The sequence below is a fragment of the Lemur catta genome, chromosome 1, assembly GCF_020740605.2.
Source record: "Lemur catta isolate mLemCat1 chromosome 1, mLemCat1.pri, whole genome shotgun sequence".
NCBI classification, from domain to species: domain Eukaryota; kingdom Metazoa; phylum Chordata; class Mammalia; order Primates; family Lemuridae; genus Lemur; species Lemur catta.
Genome location: NC_059128.1, coordinates 2,207,011 through 2,225,883, shown reverse-complemented (window position 1 = coordinate 2,225,883; position 18,873 = coordinate 2,207,011). Strand labels below are relative to the sequence as shown.

The 18,873-nt window shown below is 51.6% G+C and overlaps 1 protein-coding gene across 6 annotated transcripts in view; it reads right to left on the bottom strand.

Annotated features, from left to right (window-relative positions):
• Window positions 1–34: 34 nt before the first annotated feature.
• The window catches only part of PPP1R13B (protein phosphatase 1 regulatory subunit 13B), an 83,614-nt gene continuing 64,775 nt past the window's right edge, over window positions 35–18,873 (bottom strand). For 5 of the 6 annotated variants that reach the window (XM_045559860.1, XM_045559833.1, XM_045559841.1 and 2 more), the window contains exons 8-18: window positions 15,746–15,886; window positions 12,281–12,461; window positions 10,836–10,940; window positions 8,406–8,575; window positions 7,568–8,066; window positions 5,748–6,514; window positions 4,848–4,985; window positions 4,642–4,775; window positions 3,517–3,683; window positions 1,984–2,183; window positions 35–1,251 (exon numbers count right to left, since the gene is read on the bottom strand). In XM_045559860.1, the coding sequence (XP_045415816.1) occupies window positions 1,210–1,251; window positions 1,984–2,183; window positions 3,517–3,683; window positions 4,642–4,775; window positions 4,848–4,985; window positions 5,748–6,514; window positions 7,568–8,066; window positions 8,406–8,575; window positions 10,836–10,940; window positions 12,281–12,461; window positions 15,746–15,886 (2,544 nt within the window). In that variant the 3' untranslated portion in view covers window positions 35–1,209. The remainder of the gene's footprint in view (window positions 1,252–1,983; window positions 2,184–3,516; window positions 3,684–4,641; window positions 4,776–4,847; window positions 4,986–5,747; window positions 6,515–7,567; window positions 8,067–8,405; window positions 8,576–10,835; window positions 10,941–12,280; window positions 12,462–15,745; window positions 15,887–18,873) is intronic. The other variant, XM_045559869.1, reaches the window with a different exon arrangement.

The window sequence follows — 18,873 nt, the reverse complement described above, 5'->3', positions numbered from 1 at the left end:
CAGTCTGGCTCTAGAACACAAGACTCGCAGCCACTGGGGTGAGACAGCGGTTTATTGTGCACATGTACATGGCATCAGCAGTGTCAGGGACAGCAGGGGCCACACCCCCACCGCGGGCTGCTCCACAATGGCGTTCAGGTCTCAGCACCACATGGTACAGTCAATGCTCAGCGGGGACTGACAACAGCACTGTAACACTGTAGCAATGCTCTACACACGTTTATACATAAATTATACACAAGACTCATACATGAAAAATAAAGCCCTAAGGGCCTGTATTTTAATGAAGAGAAAAAAACATTTCCAACATATAGTTCTGGTAGTTTTTGGAATGGTCTAGTCAAAAAATACTTTTGGTATATAAAAAGCCTGTACGTATAATTCATACCTGGGCAACGCCCTTCTTTGCCCTGGGGCTGGAACTAGGGCAAAGGTGACTGTGTCCCAGCGCGGGAGGGGCCGGCCGCCAGCCCTCCCTGGCGTGTCTGGCTGCACTCAGAGGAGCGGGTGCCGAGGTGCTCCGGGCTGTGTCACGTGGTCTTAGGGGCCCGTGGCACAGAAGTCTAGCCGCAGCACCAGGCTGGCACCAGCCACCTTTGGGTGACCTAGACCAACACCAGAACAGGAAGTAGAACATCCCAAAGTGGCCACACAGGGTGGTCACTGTGGGACACACACATCGGGCAGCACAGACATTTCCATACAGGGGCTCCTTTGGTGATGACAGGAGGAGGAATCACGGTGGGGGGTGAGGAAGGACGGTGGCATCTGACCTTCAGGAGCAGGAGGGCAGGGCTGTCGCTGGGGGCAGGCCCAACAGTGCAGGTTTCACTGCTGTGGGGGCATCTGAGATGAGTGACAGCCTTGGGGCCAAGACAGTAACAGCTTTTGTCTTCACTGGCCACCAACGAGGGGGGGGTCATTAATCATCGGGCTTACTGGCAACAGGGTAGGTGTTTTGCAAGCTGGGTGTTTATTTGGGTTTACAGTAATCGGCAAACTCCAGTCCTCCTGGAGGCAGCAGCACCTCTCCCAGTCACGGAGAACTGGAGAAGGGGCCTCCCCGGAACTGCGGGGTTCACATTGTGGACGCTGTCTGCTAAGTGAGCACCATTAAAACGCCTCTAGCTCCAGCTTTCCTGGGGAGACAGGATCGCCTCTCAGGGGCTCCTGGTAGCTGGCAAGACCACGCAGTGCTCGAAGGGACGTTCAGGCGAGTGTTCGCTGTCGGGGCTTGATCCGTGGGTACAGCTGGGGGCAACGAGACGTGGCAGGATGAGGGGACGGCACCCAGCGGAGTCTCGCAGCCCTCCCCGCCTCCCCTCCCCACCCCCATGAGGCTCGTTCCTCCTTTGGGCGTAACACCTCAGCTGTCACCTCTTCATTCTGGGCCACCCTAACTCCCCTTTGGAAGGGTGTCCCCCCCGCCCAGAATATCCTCTCTCTCACAGCACTTCCTACCAGCTAAAAACTTGTCTGTCTGCAGCCTTTGGGGACGTAAGGTCCTCGTGGGCCGGTGTCTCTGCCGTTGGCCTCAGCACCTGGCAGATGCCAGGAGTCCGGAGACAGTGGCTGGATGGACAAGGAGCATCTGCCGGCCCCACCGAGGCATGCAGGGGACACAGCAGAGGCGGCTCCCTCTGGTGCCATTAGAGACGCAGCACAGAGCTGGCAGCCTGCAAGCTCCCACCCACCCCCGACGCCATCCGATGAGCGTCTGGGCTACAGAAAGTCCTAGACTGGGGAAGTTCTAGGTGGGGTGAGACTAGCTGCTGGCCGAAGCTCTCGGTATCTGCATGGCCACTGCCCTGGCAGCTCCTGCAGTGCGGTCCCCCCCACCGCCGCCCCGAGGTTCTGCGTGAGCCTCCCGCCAACTCTGCAGAGCAGGCTCTTGCCTGCGTACGGGGCGGGGGGCACTGAGGCATGGAGAGGGGCAGTCCCTGCCCTGGTCCCCGTGCTACAAAGACGGCTCGGAGTGCTTACCCCCAGCAGGTTTTTGGGCACGTAGCCCTCCCGGTCCCCGAGGCGCGCCCACCACCACTCGGTCTCACTTTCGTCCTTGCGCCTCAGGATGGTGAGGGCATCCCCCTCGTGGAAGGACAGCTCGTCACTGTTCTGGGCCTCGTAGTCCCACAGAGCGTACACCATGCCTTTGTTCATCACACCCAGCTTCTCCTGCACCCCTGGGACCAGAGGACAAGGGTCAGGCCTCAGGGATGGGTGGCTCAAGGAATGGGGTGGACGTGCCGCTGCTGGGAGGAGGCTGGCAGTCGAGGTGACCGAGGGGAGAAACCGTTAGAGACCAGGGCTCCACCTTTGCCGCCTCCCCAAGACCACGGTGCTCACTGGGCTCAATGTGTTCACCCTCCATCCTGCAAGACAGTGCTACTGAGCTCCTGAGCCCAGAGGCAAAGGAGTTGTTCTAAAAGGCATTTTTTTTTTGTAAATTTATTTTTTTAAAAAATAGGGAGATGGGGGAGGGGAGGGAAAAAAATAGGGACGGGGTCTCGCTCTTGCTCAGGCTGGTCTCGAACTCCTGACCTCGAGCAATCCTCCCACCTCGGCCTCCCCAGAGTGCTAGGATTACAGGCGTGAGCCACAGCACCCGGCCTAAAAGGCATTTCTTAACGGTGAAACCCATAACTGACATTTAGAACAAACTTCCAAAATATGCCCTGCTCCTGGATGGCAGCGACCCAGCCACACACAACGGAACCAGGATGCTGAGCTCACAGCTCCTCGCGAGTCGCGAGCAAGGGCCCTTCTGCAGGACGCTGCTTCCGCAGCCGGCTGTGGGGAGCACCAGGGAGCCTCTCCCATTCTAGGTGCCACCGTGACTGCAGTCTGCTGCCCACGCCCCACAGGGGCTGGACCCCTCCGGGGCTCTTGTGTCTCCCCAGCCCCACCAGACAGCCCCTAGAGCTTGCTGCCCGGCTGTCTGAGGGAGCCTGGGGAGAGGAGAGCCTTGCCCAGCTGTTTGTCACTTTATCCCCAGGATCTAACGTAGCGTGGGGCACACAGCAGGTTCTCAGGTCACCCATGGAACAAATGCCTTGTGACTGTTAACCCTCAGGACAGAGAAGATGTTCCAGTTCTTGGAAAATCTGACCCTGGATAAGCACCCTAATTAAGACATGAGCCTAGCTCATTAAGTGGTTCTGGGGACCAGCTGCGCCCTCAGGCCACCACAGGGGAGGACACTTCCCAGCATCAAGTGTACAGACAAGGCGCTGCCCGGCCCCCACACTCCCGGCTCCTGTCTGAAGGGGCAACATCTCTGCAACGCACAGCCAGGCCATTTGTGTTTCCTTGGCAACCCACCACGGAATCCTTCTACCAACATGGATTTCCAAACATGGCTTCAGGAATGAGCGCGAGCTGCTCAGGAATGCTGTGCGCAAGTCAGACTCCAGGCCGCTCCCTGGCCCCGGGTGGCCGTTGCCGTGGCAGCACCATGGTCCACAGCATCACTGCAGCCCTGGGGAGAAACCGCCGCCCGCTCCGAGCCCTGCATACCGTATAGGAACTGTGAGCACTGAATGTAGCCCTCCTCCATCTCCTCACACTTGTCCGCTGCAGTTTCGATGTCACTGATGGTCGAGGCAAAAATGGCGGCGCCGCTCTCCACCAGCTGTTTGCAGAGGTGAACGCTGTTACAGGAAGCGGCACAGTGCAGCGGCGTCCTGGAAGCAGAGTGGGTGGGACGGTGTGGGTCTGGCGCTGCCCAGGCTGCCTGCCCCCGTGGGAAGCGACCCTCTGAGCAGCACTCCCGGAGGGTGCTGCGCTTGTGTGCCAGGCAAGCCTCTGGGTTTTTTTTTTTTTTTTTTTGAGATGGCCTGATCTTGCCCAGGCTGGGCTAGAGTGCAGTTTCTTCACAGGCGCGATCGTAGCTCACAGCAACCTCCAACTCCTGGGCTCATGTGATCCTCCTGCCTCAGCCTCCCAGAGTGCCAGGATTACAGTCATGAGCCACCGCGCCCGGCCACTTCTGTATAGTTTTAATGGCATGATTTCTACTAACAAGTTGTTTTGGATCACACGTAAATTTTTTAAAAAGGGGGACATGTAATAAGAAATGGCCTATAAATAGATGTTCATCACATAGCAATGTACATGTACATAACACACTGCAATGTATATTTACATGTGATAACATGGTAAAATTTTATATGTGCTTTACCACAACTCAAATACAGCAGAATGACAGCTGTCTACAAGTTCAAAATAACCCCTGCGGGGGAGCAGGGGCCTGTTCCTGAAGGCAAGAGGAAAAGAAAGACACCAGCTCGGTGTCTGACAAAAGGGAACTGCCGAGTTTACTTTTCATATGGAACACAGAATTCACACATTTCATATAGAATGTATGAAAAGAGGAAAACTGACTAGCAGAATGCTTGGGTCACAGTGTTGACAACTGGGCACACACAGAAAACAGCCACAGCTATGTCCCTAACAAGGTGACGAAAGGAAAGGCTGCGAAGACATGCAAAGGGACGCTGACGCCAGGTGCCTCTCAGGGATGAAATGACAGATGTTCTTGCTCTCTCTCTTCCATACCTCCAAACTGTCTAGAACACGCATGTCTTCCGTTTGGCAAGTCGGAAAGCGACCCTCTCAACCCCACCCCCATGGGGGCCTCACCATCCATCACTGTCAGCAGCGTTCACGTTGACCCCGAAGTCCAGCAGGAACTTCACGATGTGGTGGTGGCCGGCACAGACGGCGTTGTGCAGGGGGGTGATGCCTTCATCGTTGGGCTTGCTGGGATCTTCCACCTAGAACACATGGCACGTGAGAGCCTCGCCCGGCCCCTCCGGCACGCGCGGTGGTGGGCCGCCGCAGCTCACCTCGTAGATGACCCTTTGCACCAGGTCAAACTCTCCCTCCAGAGAAGCATCTAGGAGCAGTGCCAGGGGGTTAAATCGGACTCTCAGGCCGTGCCCTGTCCGCTCGGAGTTGGGCTTCTTCAAGTTGGTCCGTTTGCTCTGTTGGGAATGAGGATGAAGCACGCTGTCAGTTTCAAGGCGACCTCCCAAGGCGAGGGGAGCCCAAGAAGCAAGCCCTGGGTGGGACGGCGTGGCAGGAGCTGAAGCTGAAGGGACAGGCTCGACGAGAGCAGCCCGAGAGCAGCAGCGCCAGCGCCTGGGCGGCCACCCCAGGGGACGGCCCGGCCACCAGTGCCGACTGCCGCCCAAAGCTTGCTCCGCAGGAGAGCACCGGCCGGGCAGGAGCCCCTGGCTTATACTCCCAGGGACCGAGGCTGCGTCTAGGCTGCCAGCCATTCCCCGAGGGAAGGAGTGTGGAACGTGACTGCCAAGCTGCTGAACCTGGTGCCAGCCCCAGGGGGGCAGCAGCTCGTTCCTACCGACATTCCACAGGCACCATTCCTGCCAAGGCACCAGACCCCAGCAGAGAGGACCTCATTGAAGACTCTCTCTCTGCTCCATCAACACTGACCTCCCAGCAGGGGCCCTCTGTCTAGAGGGTTCTTCTCTCTGCCTCCCCTTCCACAGGAAAGCCGCCTAGAGCTCCCGGACTAGTCGCCTGGGAAAGGCTCCTTTGGGCCGCAGCTATCTGTGTGGCACGTGACTTCTGTTCCCCCCACTAGGCCCAACTCAGGGGTCTGGGACAGGGACATTCTGGGCTCCTACTGCTCCCAACACATCCTAACACGAGGGAAGTGTCCCCGAGGTCATGGCTGCACGATGACCAGGAAGGCCAGGCGCTGGGCCAGCAAGGACACCCACCGTGGAGGCTGCAGGAGGGTGGACAAGGGGAAGAGACGATGGAGGAACTTGCTCTTCCCCTGGGGATGGCGCCTCAGCCACAGGACTTGGGACCTGTTCCGTGGAAGGGACTGTGGCCACGTTGTTGTTATTGTCCTCCGCAGGCTCTGCGGTTTGGTGGGTAGTTTGGGGACAGATGAGCTTCTCTGGCTCAGGGGACGGTAACTCATTGTCGTTGGCATCTGACGAAGGGGCAGGCTCGTCAGGGAGTGGGGCTGTGGACTGGGCAGGGGTGGGCTCTTCCAGGTTGCCATTGGCATTGGTGTTGCCATTGTCCACGTCGGCCAAGGTGCCCATGAAGTCCTGTGAGGGGCTGGGCTGGTAGAAGGGGGTGCCCTCCATGCCGCCAGCCAGGGTGTTGAAACGCTGGTAGAGCAGCTTCTGGATGTTGGGCCCGCCGGGGCCCTCGGGCTCCGTGATGGAGCTGCGCTTCTTCAGGGGCCGGGGCGCGTTGGCCAGCTTCCTGCGGAGGGCCTCCAGGTCGGCATCACTCTGGTAGCGCAGCGGGGAGTGCACGATGGGCGTGAGCTTGGTGGGGCTGAGCGGCCGCGGCAGGCTCTCCACGGTGCCGCCATCTGCGGGCGGGGCGGGGCCGTCCGGCTCTGGCTCTTTCTCGGGACACTCTGAGGACGGCTGAGGCTGCGCCGCGCCCACGGACAGCGACCCGTGAAGAAACGGTAACGGCGAGGGAGATGTCGAACCCGACGGCAGCACGGGTTTACCGTATACTGGAGGGGACAGAAACACGGGCAATTCCAACAGTGTTGCTGGAGTCTGATCACTGAGCACCGTGACTCCACGAGAGCTGGGCTCCTACACAGACATGCAAGACATGCAAACCCGCTGCCGCTGTTAGAGTCAAGCTTTAAATCCTGAGGAAACCTGTTCCAAGAACCTCCCTGACTCCTTGAGAAAGGTGCAGTATCTCTCTACTGTATGCGTTTTTATGTCGGGGTTTCCAGAATTGGGGCATTTCCAAAAGAGAAAAAATTGCTAACCTGACTTTCCTTGCCTCAAGCCTGCCTTGTTTTCTGGCCAAGGAGAGAGATAAAAGTGCTATAAACCCTTAGAGTAATTCAAGAACATGTCCCTCCTCAGAGCGGGAAGGTTTCACCTGGTGGGCCAGGAGCTCCTGATAATGTCTAGGTCTTTTCCACCGTGGCCAGAACCTGCCCACAGGTAAACACCACGCCACCACTGGGGAGGTCCCTGGGCAGGGTGACCTCCACCCAGGAACCCCTGAACCGTGAGTCTGGAAGCTGCAGCCAGTGCCCAAGAATGTCTTAGGAGGCCCCAGCCTAGACCTGACCCACCAGACCCTCTTGTGAGGGTCACCGGCCTCGGTGCAACGTGTGGGACTCATCCTCTCATCTGCCTTCCTAGAACACCTCAAACCAAGGCTCTTCTCCCCCATGGAGTTGTGGGGGAGGCTCCTAAGCAGCAAAGCCACTCGCTGCTCCATGGGTAGCTCCTGGCACAAGTTACCACGAAGCAGGAGGGAAAAGAGGAAATCCCTGGATCTCACCCTTCCCCAAGCAGCACAGGGAGGTAGATGCTCAGACCAGCAGCCAGAGAGCCCCAAGCCACCTGCAAACTCCTCACTCCAGGCGTCTCCCCTCTTACTTCCATCTCACACCGACACCCAAGGCTGTGCTTTAATGTAGGAATTAAGTTAATTCTAAATAGCATGTGGCCCAAATGTGAGGATATGGATTAGTATTTTATTAATTAAAAGTATAATTTCCTAGCCCGAAGAGAAGGAGAGTGTAAGCCCACCGTACCTGCTTTAACTGACTTATTTAAGGTGCTGTGCGCCGCCGGCTGGTAATTCTTAGGTGGTGTGGCCTGCTGGAGGTACATGGAGTATATGGAGCTTGAATTCACTGTCTGGGGGCCTTTCCTGGGAGACTGTGGCCTTGACCCTTTATCAGCCAGAAAGGGCCTAATGGCCACCGTCAGCGGGAGTTCGGGTTTGCTGTCTCCGGCTGGAAATGCAGGTGGCCCCGCTGGGTACGTGGGACTTGGCGGCACAGAAATCCTCTGCTGAATCTGCTGTGAGGAGCCTGGCTGGGAGGCGCTGCCTGTCGGGGGCAGTGGGCCTGGCTTCTGGCGGCCGGGCAAGCCTGCACCAGGTCTGGGCAAGCTGCCTTCCTTCTTTCTCTCTAGAGAGCTGGTCGACCCGGGACCCAGCGGCGTAGGACTGGGGTGTGTCCCATAGCTTGGGGGCAGCTGCTTGCCCCCACCAGGGATGGGAGGTGGCACTTTACCAATCTCGATGCCCTAAATTTAGATGTTAAGAAGAAAAACAAAGTCAGTCTTTGAAAAGTTAAGCCAATTTCGATCCACAGTCCCAAGAGAACGCACGGTGGCTCTGTGTTCCCTGAGGCGGTGACCGGAGCAGAGGCACACTGCAGGCCGACGCACGAGTCCCGGCCAGAAGGCCCCTGTGCCCCGCCCAGGCTCTCAAGTCCAGGAACCCACTTAGGGCTCTGGGTGTGATGTGGACACCAACAGGATTAATCTGCCTCATGACAACTCTACCCCTTACTTAAGATGAAGGCAGATGAGTGATGCCGTTAAGAACTTGTTTGTGTTCTGTAATAAAGGCAAACGACCTACCGGCTTCTCCGTGGCTCCTAACGCTGAGAAGGGCAAAGGCTGGCTTGAGATGGTGCCCTGCCTGAGCGTCCCCTCCATGCCCGGGTCCTTCCAGTCCGCACTGGCCATCTGTGTTGGTTTCACTGAAGAGCTAGAATTCTGTTTTAATGTCGGCCAGTTTCCATCATTAGCTTGAAAAGAATAAAGAATTTGAGTAAAATTTTTCTTAAAATTAGTTGAACCGACCGAAGATAACACCCTGCCAGAAACGAACAGCACCGGGCCGGCCCGTCCTGCCGGAGCTCCGCACCCCGAGCAGCCTCCCCACCCGCATGCCGAGCCGCTGTCTAAGACCCACCGACCCGTGCGCGGGACCGAAGGTGGCGCCCACATCGCTTTCCAGTGTTACCAGAGCCTCGAAGACCACACGCAGGCTCAGCGAGTGCAGTCCCAGGGCTACGCCCCTTTGAAATACAGGTCAAACCCATTATAACACCACCACTAAGCGTTGGCATTTTTCAAACACTATTTATAAATTACATGCAACAATCAAAAAGGATTCACCTTTTGACCTCATAATAGGTTTGACCTGTACTACTTTCATTATTAAAATAAACACTCTACATTAATCTGTTAGAAATTTCTATCCTCTAAAATAATTTGTGATCACAGGAGGCCAGAGCAAGTTCCCAGTGATTAAGTGGCAGCAGGAGCGACTGCCATTCTGCTGCAGTGATTAGAAAGCCCGTCATCAAAGCGAGTTTTCAGGAAAGCCACTGAGACAATATGTTCTCTACAGAGCATTTTCCAAACTGAAAAAGGGTACAGAGGCATTCCCTGGCATCACAGGGTCCCTCACAGTGACCTACGTCCGTGAGAACATCTGTGGGGTCAGACTTCTAACCCATGACTCAGGCTCCTGTTTTTGTCCTTAATAGGCACAGATGCTGAGCTGGACTGAAGGGGTCAACACTGCTAGTGCCATCAGCAATAGGGACAGACACCAGAGGGGACTGTGTTGGGCCCTCCTAGCAACAGCACATCCCCTTCCCACATCCCACATGCCAGCGCAGGCAGGAGGGGATGACTAAGCAGCAGCAGAGAAGTCACTGGTCCTCACAGTGCTCGAGCCAAAACCTTTGGCTCACAGAACACAAAGAACAAGCCTCTCACCACACTCTCTGCAGGCCCGCGTAAGGCAGCGAGCCTGGGCCCCACCACGGTAGTTGTGCGCTGCCTCTGCCTAAGCCAGACGCCGCTGCAGCAGCACTGGACCCCGGTGCTGGGGTTGCAACTGGGGTTCAGTCACTACACTGCTCAACGGCACTCCAGGCCCCAGGCAGGGGGTTCCAAGACACGCGGGCCCTGGTGAGGCATTCTAAGGCCCTAGCACAAACTGTCACCTAGCTTCATGTAGCCTGTCAGCCCCTTCCAGGCCAGGAGTGTGTGTGCTTTCATCCTCTCTTGGTTACATGTTAGATGCCAAGGATATACAGGCCCAAAACTCACAGGCTCGCCAAGGATGCACCCGGATGAACACTCAGGGCTGATGGGGAAAAGCGGGGCCCACTTGAGACCCAGGAGGGAGGGTGGGACCAGTGCCAAGGGAGCTGCATTTCTGTACCCTCCCACCGGGTCACAGGGAAACTGGCTGTCTAGCCGCTTCTGAAATCCCCCAGCAATGGGATATTTTATGGAAACCAACCATGGGGGGACTAAAAAGCAATTTTCTCCTTTCTTCACAACAAGGCAGGGGACACAGAAGGAAGATCACTTATTTTTATTATAAAGGAACAATTATTTTCAAGTATAATGATAAAAATCAAAGTCTCGGCCAGGCACAGTGGCTCACGCCTATAATCCTAGCACCCTGGGAGGCCAAGGCAGGAGGACAGCTTGAGCTCAGGAGTTCGAGACTAGCCTGAACAAGAGCGAGACCTTATCTCTACAAAAATAGAAAAATCGGCCAGGTGTAGTGGTATATGCCTGTAGTCCCAGCTACTTGGGAGGCTGAGGGAGGAGGATCACTTGAGCCCAGGAGTTTGAGGTTGCAGTGCGCTATGACGACGCCACTACACTCTATCTACCTAGGGCGACAGACTGAGACTCTGTCTCAAAAAAAAAAAAAAAAAAAAACAAAACAAAAAAGCAAAGGCCTCACAATGAACTCAGAAAAATCACCTTAATGTTTAAAATGCAAACCAAAAAGCCTCCAAAACAAAACTTGTGCTGTGCCAGCATCTGTCCCTTGGTGTCAAACCCTTTCTGAGGATGAGATCAGGTGTGTGGCCCCGTGTAAACTTCACACCTATTAAAACAAGTGATGTTTGTGTGGTATCTTTTTTAAGTCTAGATATGATGAGCAGAGCTTTTTCAGTTTGGAAAAACAAATGATTATTGATTTTGCACATATTAAAGAGGGCGCCCCGCCAAGCCTGTCAGCCAACATACGGTTTATGAATGGGCTTGCCGAGTGCTGCGAGGAGCCGCAGTCAGGCCCGACGTCGAGGTCTGACACTGTCCACGAGCTGGTCACTCTGGGTTTACTATGGCCATCTGTTTGACACAGAACCAGGACAGCCAACAGCGAGGGTTAAGAGTCCCCACAGGGGGGGTTTATGTCCCAGTTCTACGTCTGGGCTGAGATTCTGCCCCCAGTTTGGGGTTAACACAGGTTTTCTGTGTCCAGTCACGGTAAGCCCCAGTGGAAGGACCAAGGCTAGGGTTCCGTAAGGTGTCTTCTTGCAAACCCTGTGAGGCAGCATGGGACACACTGACAGAGAAAGGGGAATTCTCAGCGTGGCAATTTTCAAATGAACTTAGCAGGGAAGTAGCTGGCTGTGTGAATTACCTGCTACTGGAAACAAAAGAATATCTACTCCTACATGGATGGTTCAAACTATAAACAACAGCCTATCAAAGAAAGCTCAGTTAGGGGTTCACGCTGACCAGACTGCTGCTGGGTGCTGAGATGCGGCCGCAACAGATGTGAGCAGGGCTCATGGCCAGGAGGGCTGGCAGCGCCTCCCTCTTACCGGGTTCAGAGCAAGCCCCACGCTCCTCAGAAGGAGCAGACGTGCTGCTGTTCATACCAGGCACCAGGCAGGAGAGAATGAAGCAAACAAAAAACCAACAAGAACTGACCACCAATCCTGAAAAAAGGGGCTCAAAATATAGGTCTGATGGCCAGAGAGTGGAATTATTGTTTTCATAAATGAAAGAATGTTTTGAATGTCAGGACATGGATTCCTGATGCTGTATGTTACAGAAAATGTGTCAACCCCAGTCATAAAGAAAGTCTTATTGCAAAGAAATCCTGACTTTTTAACACATTGGTTTAAAATCCAATCAGACTGGAGAGCTCGCCTTGTGCTTGGCTGGGCTGTCGCACGTCAGTGTGCTCGAGCGTGGAGCTGGAGGCCCAAGTCCTTACACAGCACAACTGTGCAAAGACCAAAGCAGTGGTTTGTGGACTTTGATCAGTGCAGAGCGTGCTGAGTGGGTCAGGAAGGACCAGTGACAGTGCTCTGTTTATAGGGACAGCCCTTTCGCCTGGCTGAAGCCAATGCCCTCAGGGGCAAACAAACCTGAGGTATAAGAGAATACTTGAGGGTCAGAATTTTAACTAATTAATTTAACTCTCCTGTGTTTTGAACAGCCACACAGCAGAGACCTTCAGTTCAATAAAGAGAATTTGGTCTCATGTTAGGGTCATTACTGAGGTGGCGCACAGCTCCCCAAACGCTGCCCAGAGAGACCAGGCACCCCAAGGGGAGCTGAGCCTGGAGCTGACGTAAGGCGGAGCCTCAGGAGCCCCAGCCCCGCCCTGCTGCACCCCACCCCCCCTTCCTTTCCAGCCCCTGAATTCTCCCCCAGGAAGAGGCCGGGCCACTTACTGGATTTGGATCTTCCGTGGGCAGCATTTGAAGCAATAGTGAGAGACTGGGGCTTTATAGGGTCCCCCGGGACAGGATAGCTTCCGGCACTGGGAACCTGGATGTACGGCCCCACAGCAGCGACCCTGCCAGACGTGCTCAGGGGCGACTGTGGTGATGATGTGCCATTCACGCGGTTTAGCTACAAGTCAGGAGAAATGAAAGTCAAGATTCTCCTAAACTAAAGGCTATCCTAAGCCTAGTGTGAGAGACTGCCAGCTCACACAGGAACCACTCACTTCATAATCTGCGCTTTGGAAGCCCATCGCCCTGAAAGACCAGCATCTAGAAAGTGAGAATGTCAGAGAAAGGACTCGACTCACAGCCCATAGTAGCAGTTCTGTGATAACACCAACCCATAGAAATGAGGAGCTAACGTGAGGACAGAACAACTTCCGTGTGACCCACGTACAGTCTCCCTCCCCTGGGTGGGTACAGAGGTATCAGTCAAGCCTGCGTCTGAGCCTGGCTTCAGGTCCTGCTCTGCCGCTTATCTGCTGTCCTGCCTTGGACAAGTGACTTAACTTCTCCACGCCTCTGTCCCCTCCTCTGTAAAGTCAGGGTAAGCGCTGTTGTAAGGACTGTACGAGCCACGTGGGGCACGGTGACCAGGAAAGGCTCCGACTCCCAGCAACGAGCCCAGTTCCCTGAAGGCAGCTCTGCCTTTCTCAACAAGGACACAGAGCCACAGACAGAGGACACTAGTCACATGATGCTGCCCAAGAACAAAAGGGCCTGCAACATGGATTCTAACCAGAGAATCACTGACTCCTTAGGATCCCTAGATAGGCTCCAAGCACGGATCCATAACCCCTACAGTTGTCCACAAGATTGTATATGCACGAGCATATGTCATTCTAGGGTGAGAGTTCATGACTCCCAATTGCTCAAAGGTACCTAGTACATTTCTGCAGAAGCACTGTCAAGGACATCCCCTGGAGTATCAGGTGGAATGGCTCTAGCCATCTGTGAGGGTTCATTTTATGTGTCAACATGGCTGGGCCACAGTACCTACATATTTGGTCAAACACCAGTCTAGAGGTTGCTGTGAAGGTATTTTGTAGGTGAGATTAACTTTTAAGTAAGTAGATTCTGAATAAATCAGAATAGCCTCCATTCAGTGGGCAGGCCTCATTCCATCAGTGGAAAGCCCTAAGAGAGAGAGACTGAGGTCCCTGGGAAAGAGGGAGTTCTCCTGCAGACGCCCCCGGACTCCAGCCACAACATCAGCTCTTCCCTGGGTTTCCAGGTTGCAGGCCGGCCTTGCAGACTGCAGACTTGCCAGCCTCCACAGTTACATGAGACAGTTTCTTAAGATAATCTTTTTCCTTCTCTCCGTATGTACACGTACACATGCTATTAGTTCTGTTTCTCTGGAGGACCTTACTACTACACGGCTACTAACGAACATAACAGAACTGAGCATGGAGAAGGTGCTTGCAGCCTCTCTCTCACGGCCTCTGTGTTGTTAATCTTGAGAGAAAAAGGAAAGTCAACATCTGAATCATAGTTGTACAAATTAACTACTGATCTGCAAACTTGCTGGTTAAAAAAAAGCGGATAGATTTGTAAATAAGTGACTCATTTTAATGCCCACAGAAGTGGCAGCTCCCTTCTTCCTCTACCATCCTCCAAACCCATCCCACCTGGGCAAAGCCCCTGATGCCTGAGCCTGCCTCCCGAGAGCATCCTTCAGAGCAGCAGAGGCTGACAGGACACTCTGCTGTCACCAAACTGTGAAATCACCGAGGACACACAAGGGAACTTCGGGGAGGCTATCTTTGCTAGCTGGCTGCCTGCTCTACTCTCCCACCCCCAGGGCAGAGTGCAGCCAGCTCTGCACCCAGGCACTGCTCTCCTGATCTCTGAGCACCAAAGGTCAAGTGCCACACGCAGAGTGCAGCAGCCCCTCCCCCACACAGGTGCTCAACGATACAGGTGCTCGCTGATGTGCTTTCAGTGACAGCAAGACTTGGGATACCCTGTCTGCCTACAGGGCGTGATAAAGGGGTTACAGGCCCTGCGACCACAGAATAGTATTCAGATGGCATAACAAGAGTGAGAGTTGCCGGCAACTTTGGGGGAAAAAAAGAAAATGAGGTAATGACCTAGAAAGATACCCATGTTACAGTTTAAAAATGAAATCCCAGGTGAGACAGTGTGACTAATATAATTCCTACAATCCTATTTTCAATTAAAGTTCTATATCTTTGTGTCTGTATTAACCAAAAGACTGCAACCGTTAACAACTATCACCTCTGGAGAATGGGGTAGAAGGGACTTTCAAATTTTCCTTTCAACATTTCTGTACTGTTTTAATTTTTTTCAATGAGTACTTATTACCTTTGAAATTAAAAAAAAAAAGACTTTTAATTTAAAAGTATAACTCCTTATATAGCATTTTGCTTGAGAGTTTACAAAACCCTTCCATATAGGTTATTCCTAAGAATCCTTATAAACAACTCCTGGGGCAGATAGGACAAGTCACTCTACAACAAGGACACAAAGCTACACGAGTCAAGGAATTTGTCCATAGTGGCACTGCTTAAAAGGGCAGAGGCTGGGCACAGTGGCTCATGCGCCTGTAAAGGCTCATGCCTTTGGGAGGCTGAGGCAGGAAGACCACTTGAGCCCAGGAGTTGGAGGCTACAGTGAGCTATGGCTGCACCACTGCACTCTAGCTTGGGCAACTGAGACCCCATCTTTTTAAAAAAATAAACAAATAAATAAAAAGCAAAGCATGGCCCATGCCAGGTGCTGCAATTCGAGGCGACAGCGCCCCCAGTGGAGAAGAGACAAAAAACGCATGGGGAGGGTGGAGGGCAAGGACAAAGCCAAGGCTGCAGGCTGAACTGCGTGACTCCATGAGCTAGGAAACAAATAAGTCTTTGGGAAAGCGAACTTTCTTCTATTGTCATTTTTGAGGGATTACAGCCAATTTATTCTTTTTTTTTTTTTTTTTTAAGAGAGTCTCGCTCTGTTGCCCGGGCTAGAGTGAGTGCCGTGGCGTCAGCCTAGCTCACAGCAACCTCAAACTCCTGGGCTTAAGCGATCCTACCGCCTCAGCCTCCCGAGTAGCTGGGACTACAGGCATGCGCCACCATGCCCAGCTAATTTTTTTTTCTATATATATTTTTAGTTGGCCAGATAATTTCTTTCTATTTTTAGTAGAGACGGGGTCTCGCTCTTGCTCAGGCTGGTCTCGAACTCCTGGTCTCGAACTCCTGACCTCGAGCGATCTGCCTGCCTCAGCCTCCCAGAGTGCTAGGATTACAGGCGTGAGCCACCACACCCGGCCCAATTTATTCTTTATAAACTGGCAGACAGAGGGAACATAATACCATTTAGTGAAGATGAGCAATTTTTGGACGAATCATTTTTATCTCAGAACCAAGTCATCTCACAGAAACTTTTTTTTTCACATGCCTGAATTTTTTTCCCATAAAGACGTTCACGCAGTTCACTGATCCGTTTGTCCATCATGGCCACTTCCATGTTGCGCTTATTCAGGAGTTCCTTCTGCTGCTGGAGTTTTGAATTCTGTTCCTGGTTAAGCTGGTTCCGAATCTGCAAAATACAACTTTTATGATTTGCAGCAATCACAAAGGCAAATTCTCACTGCCAGAGAGATTTAAAGAAAAAGTAGCAGTAAGTTCTGATGTGTATTTATATTCATGCATTGCCACCTGTGTAATAAATATTTTTTTATGTATAGCATTGATGAAGCCAGAACAGAGTTCTTACGAAACAGAGAAAGTAAGTATCTGCAAGGCGCCTTCTTCAAAGCACATGGAGTGACCAGCACCAATAATGATGACAGGAGACTACAACTGCAGTCCTTGGGGCTCTCAGGACCTAAAGAGAGGGGTCTGCTTCACCCCATGCAGCTGCTTCATGCCCAAGTCCACCGAATGAGCACCTTGGAGACAAGGTGCTCCTTACCATGGAGATAAGAAAATTCACAAAGGATGACCTGAATCATGAAAGAAAGCACCTCTTATATCATGTGAGTGAGTTGCAACTGACACTTTTAAGAAATTAAAAAGCAAAGAATAGAAAATATCAGAATGCAATTTCTATAGGAAATTAGGTACTGTCTTTCAGGTGCCCACAGCACTTGTGTATACACACTTCCATATGTGTACTAGATAGGAGGTAGAAAGTACTTTTAAAAACTGGATTGCAGGCTGGGTCCAGTGGCTCACACCTGTAATCCCAGCACTCTGGGAAGCCAAGGTAGGAGGACTGCTTCAGCCAGGAGTTCAAGGTTGCAGTGAACTATGACTGGGCCACTGCATTCCAGTCTGGGTAACAGAGCAGGAAACCGTCTTTTAAAACAAACAAAAAAACTGGACTGCAGTCCAAAAAGTTGGAAATAAATGACATCCTTATATTACATTCATCACACCTTACTAAAAAAAATCCCTACAAGCCTGCACTTTTAACAGTCACTTAAAATGTAGAAGAAGTAGGCCGGGCACGGTGGCTCACGCCTGTAATCCTAGCCCTCTGGGAGGCCGAGACGGGAGGATCGCTCGAGGTCAGGAGTTCGAGACCAGCCTGAGCAAGACCCCATCTCTACTAAAAATAGAAATAAATTATCTGGACAACTAAAAATACATATAGAAAAAATTAGCCAGGCATGGTGGTACATGCCTGTAGTCCCAGCTACTCGGGAGGCTGAGGCGGTAGGATCGCTTAAGCCCAGGAGTTTGAGGTTGCTGTGAGCTAGGCTGACGCCACGGCACTCACTCTAGCCCGGGCAACAGAGTGAGACTCTGTCTCGGGAAAAAAAAAAAAAATGTAGAAGAAGTCATAAATTCTTACAATATTTTATTAACTCTATGCATTTCTGGTATACAACAGCAAGCAGAAGTGATTTTACTCTGTAGCTAAATACCCTCATTTCATAAAATGATATAATATTTTTTCTAGCAAATGCTAATAAAATTGTAAAACTTGGGCTGGGCATGGTGGCTCACACCTGTAATCCCAGCACTTTGGCAGCTGAGGTGGGAGGATTGTTTGAAGCCAGGAGTTCAAGAATAGCTGGAGCAATACAGTGAGGACCCCGTCTCTACAAAAAACAATTAGCCAGGCGTGGTGGCACACACCTGTATTTCTAGCTACTTGGGGGGCTGAAGCAGGAGGATCACTTGAACCCAGGAGTTCAAGGTTATAGTGAGCTATGATCACACCATTGCACTCCAGCCTGGAAGACAGAGAGAGACCCTGTCTCAAAAATAAAATAAAATAAAATAAAATAAAATAAAATAAAATAAAATAAAATAAAATAAAATAAAATAAAATAAAATAAAATAACAACAAAATTTGTTTGTGGCTTGAAAAATCACCTGCTCTAAAAATAAAATAATAACAAAACTTGTTTCTGGCTTGAAAAATCACCTGCTGAATGAAAACTTCTCAGCAATGGAAATATTGTGAATTGTTATGGACTGAATGTTTGTGTCTCCCACCACCCTAAATCTGTATGTTGAAGCCCTAACCCCAGTGTGATAGTATTTGGAGGTGGGGCCTTTAGGAGGTAATTAGGTTCAGATGAGGGCATGAGGGTAGGGGCCTCACTCCCAAGATGGGGTTAATGTCCTTATAAGAAGAGGAAGAGAGACCAGAACTGACTCTCCATCACGTGAGAACACAGCAGGAAGGTGGCGGCCTGCAAGCCAGGAAGCAAGCCTTCACGGGAAACTCAACCTGCCAGCATCATGATCCCAGCCTCCAGAACCGTGAGAAATAAATGTCTACTGTTTAAGCCACCCAGTCTATGGTATTTCGTTACAGCAGCCTGAGCTAAAACAAGGATTTAACAATAGGTGCCTGTCCAGCTCATCAAAATACAACTCACACAGAGGCCTTAAATGTCATCTAAAGTTTAATTCTTTACTGGTTTATTATTTTCCAATTAAATTCTTTGTACTTAAAACATGCTAAGTAAAAGAAACTGGTTACAAAGGACCACATACAAGTTGAGCATCCCTTATCCAAAATGCTTGGGACCAGAAATGTTTTGGATTTTGGAATATTTACATGGTACTTACTGGTTGAGTATCCCTCCTAATCCAGAAATCTGAAATCCAAAATGTTCCAATGAGCATTTCTTTTGAGAATCATGTCAGTACTCAATAAATTTCATATTTTGAAGGATTTTGGATTTTCATATTAAGGATGCTTAACCTGTATTGTATGACTCTATTCATATAAAATGTCCAGAATAGGCAAATCCATACTTGGAAGTAGATTCATGGTTGCCAGGCTGTTGGGGGGTGATGGCTAAGAAGTGAGGGGCTTCTTTACGGGGTGATGAAAATGTTCTACAATTGGTTATGGTGGTGGATGCACAACTCTGAAGATACCAAAAGCCACTGGACTATATACTTTAAATGGGTGAATTGTATGCTATATGAATATCTCTATAAAGCCATTTAAAAATATTCTTTTATACTGAATATATTTTGTACCTATTACTAAATTAGAATCCATTAATTTGTTTCCAGTTCCTGAGGTTTCCACACTATACTAAGGTGAAAGCCAGA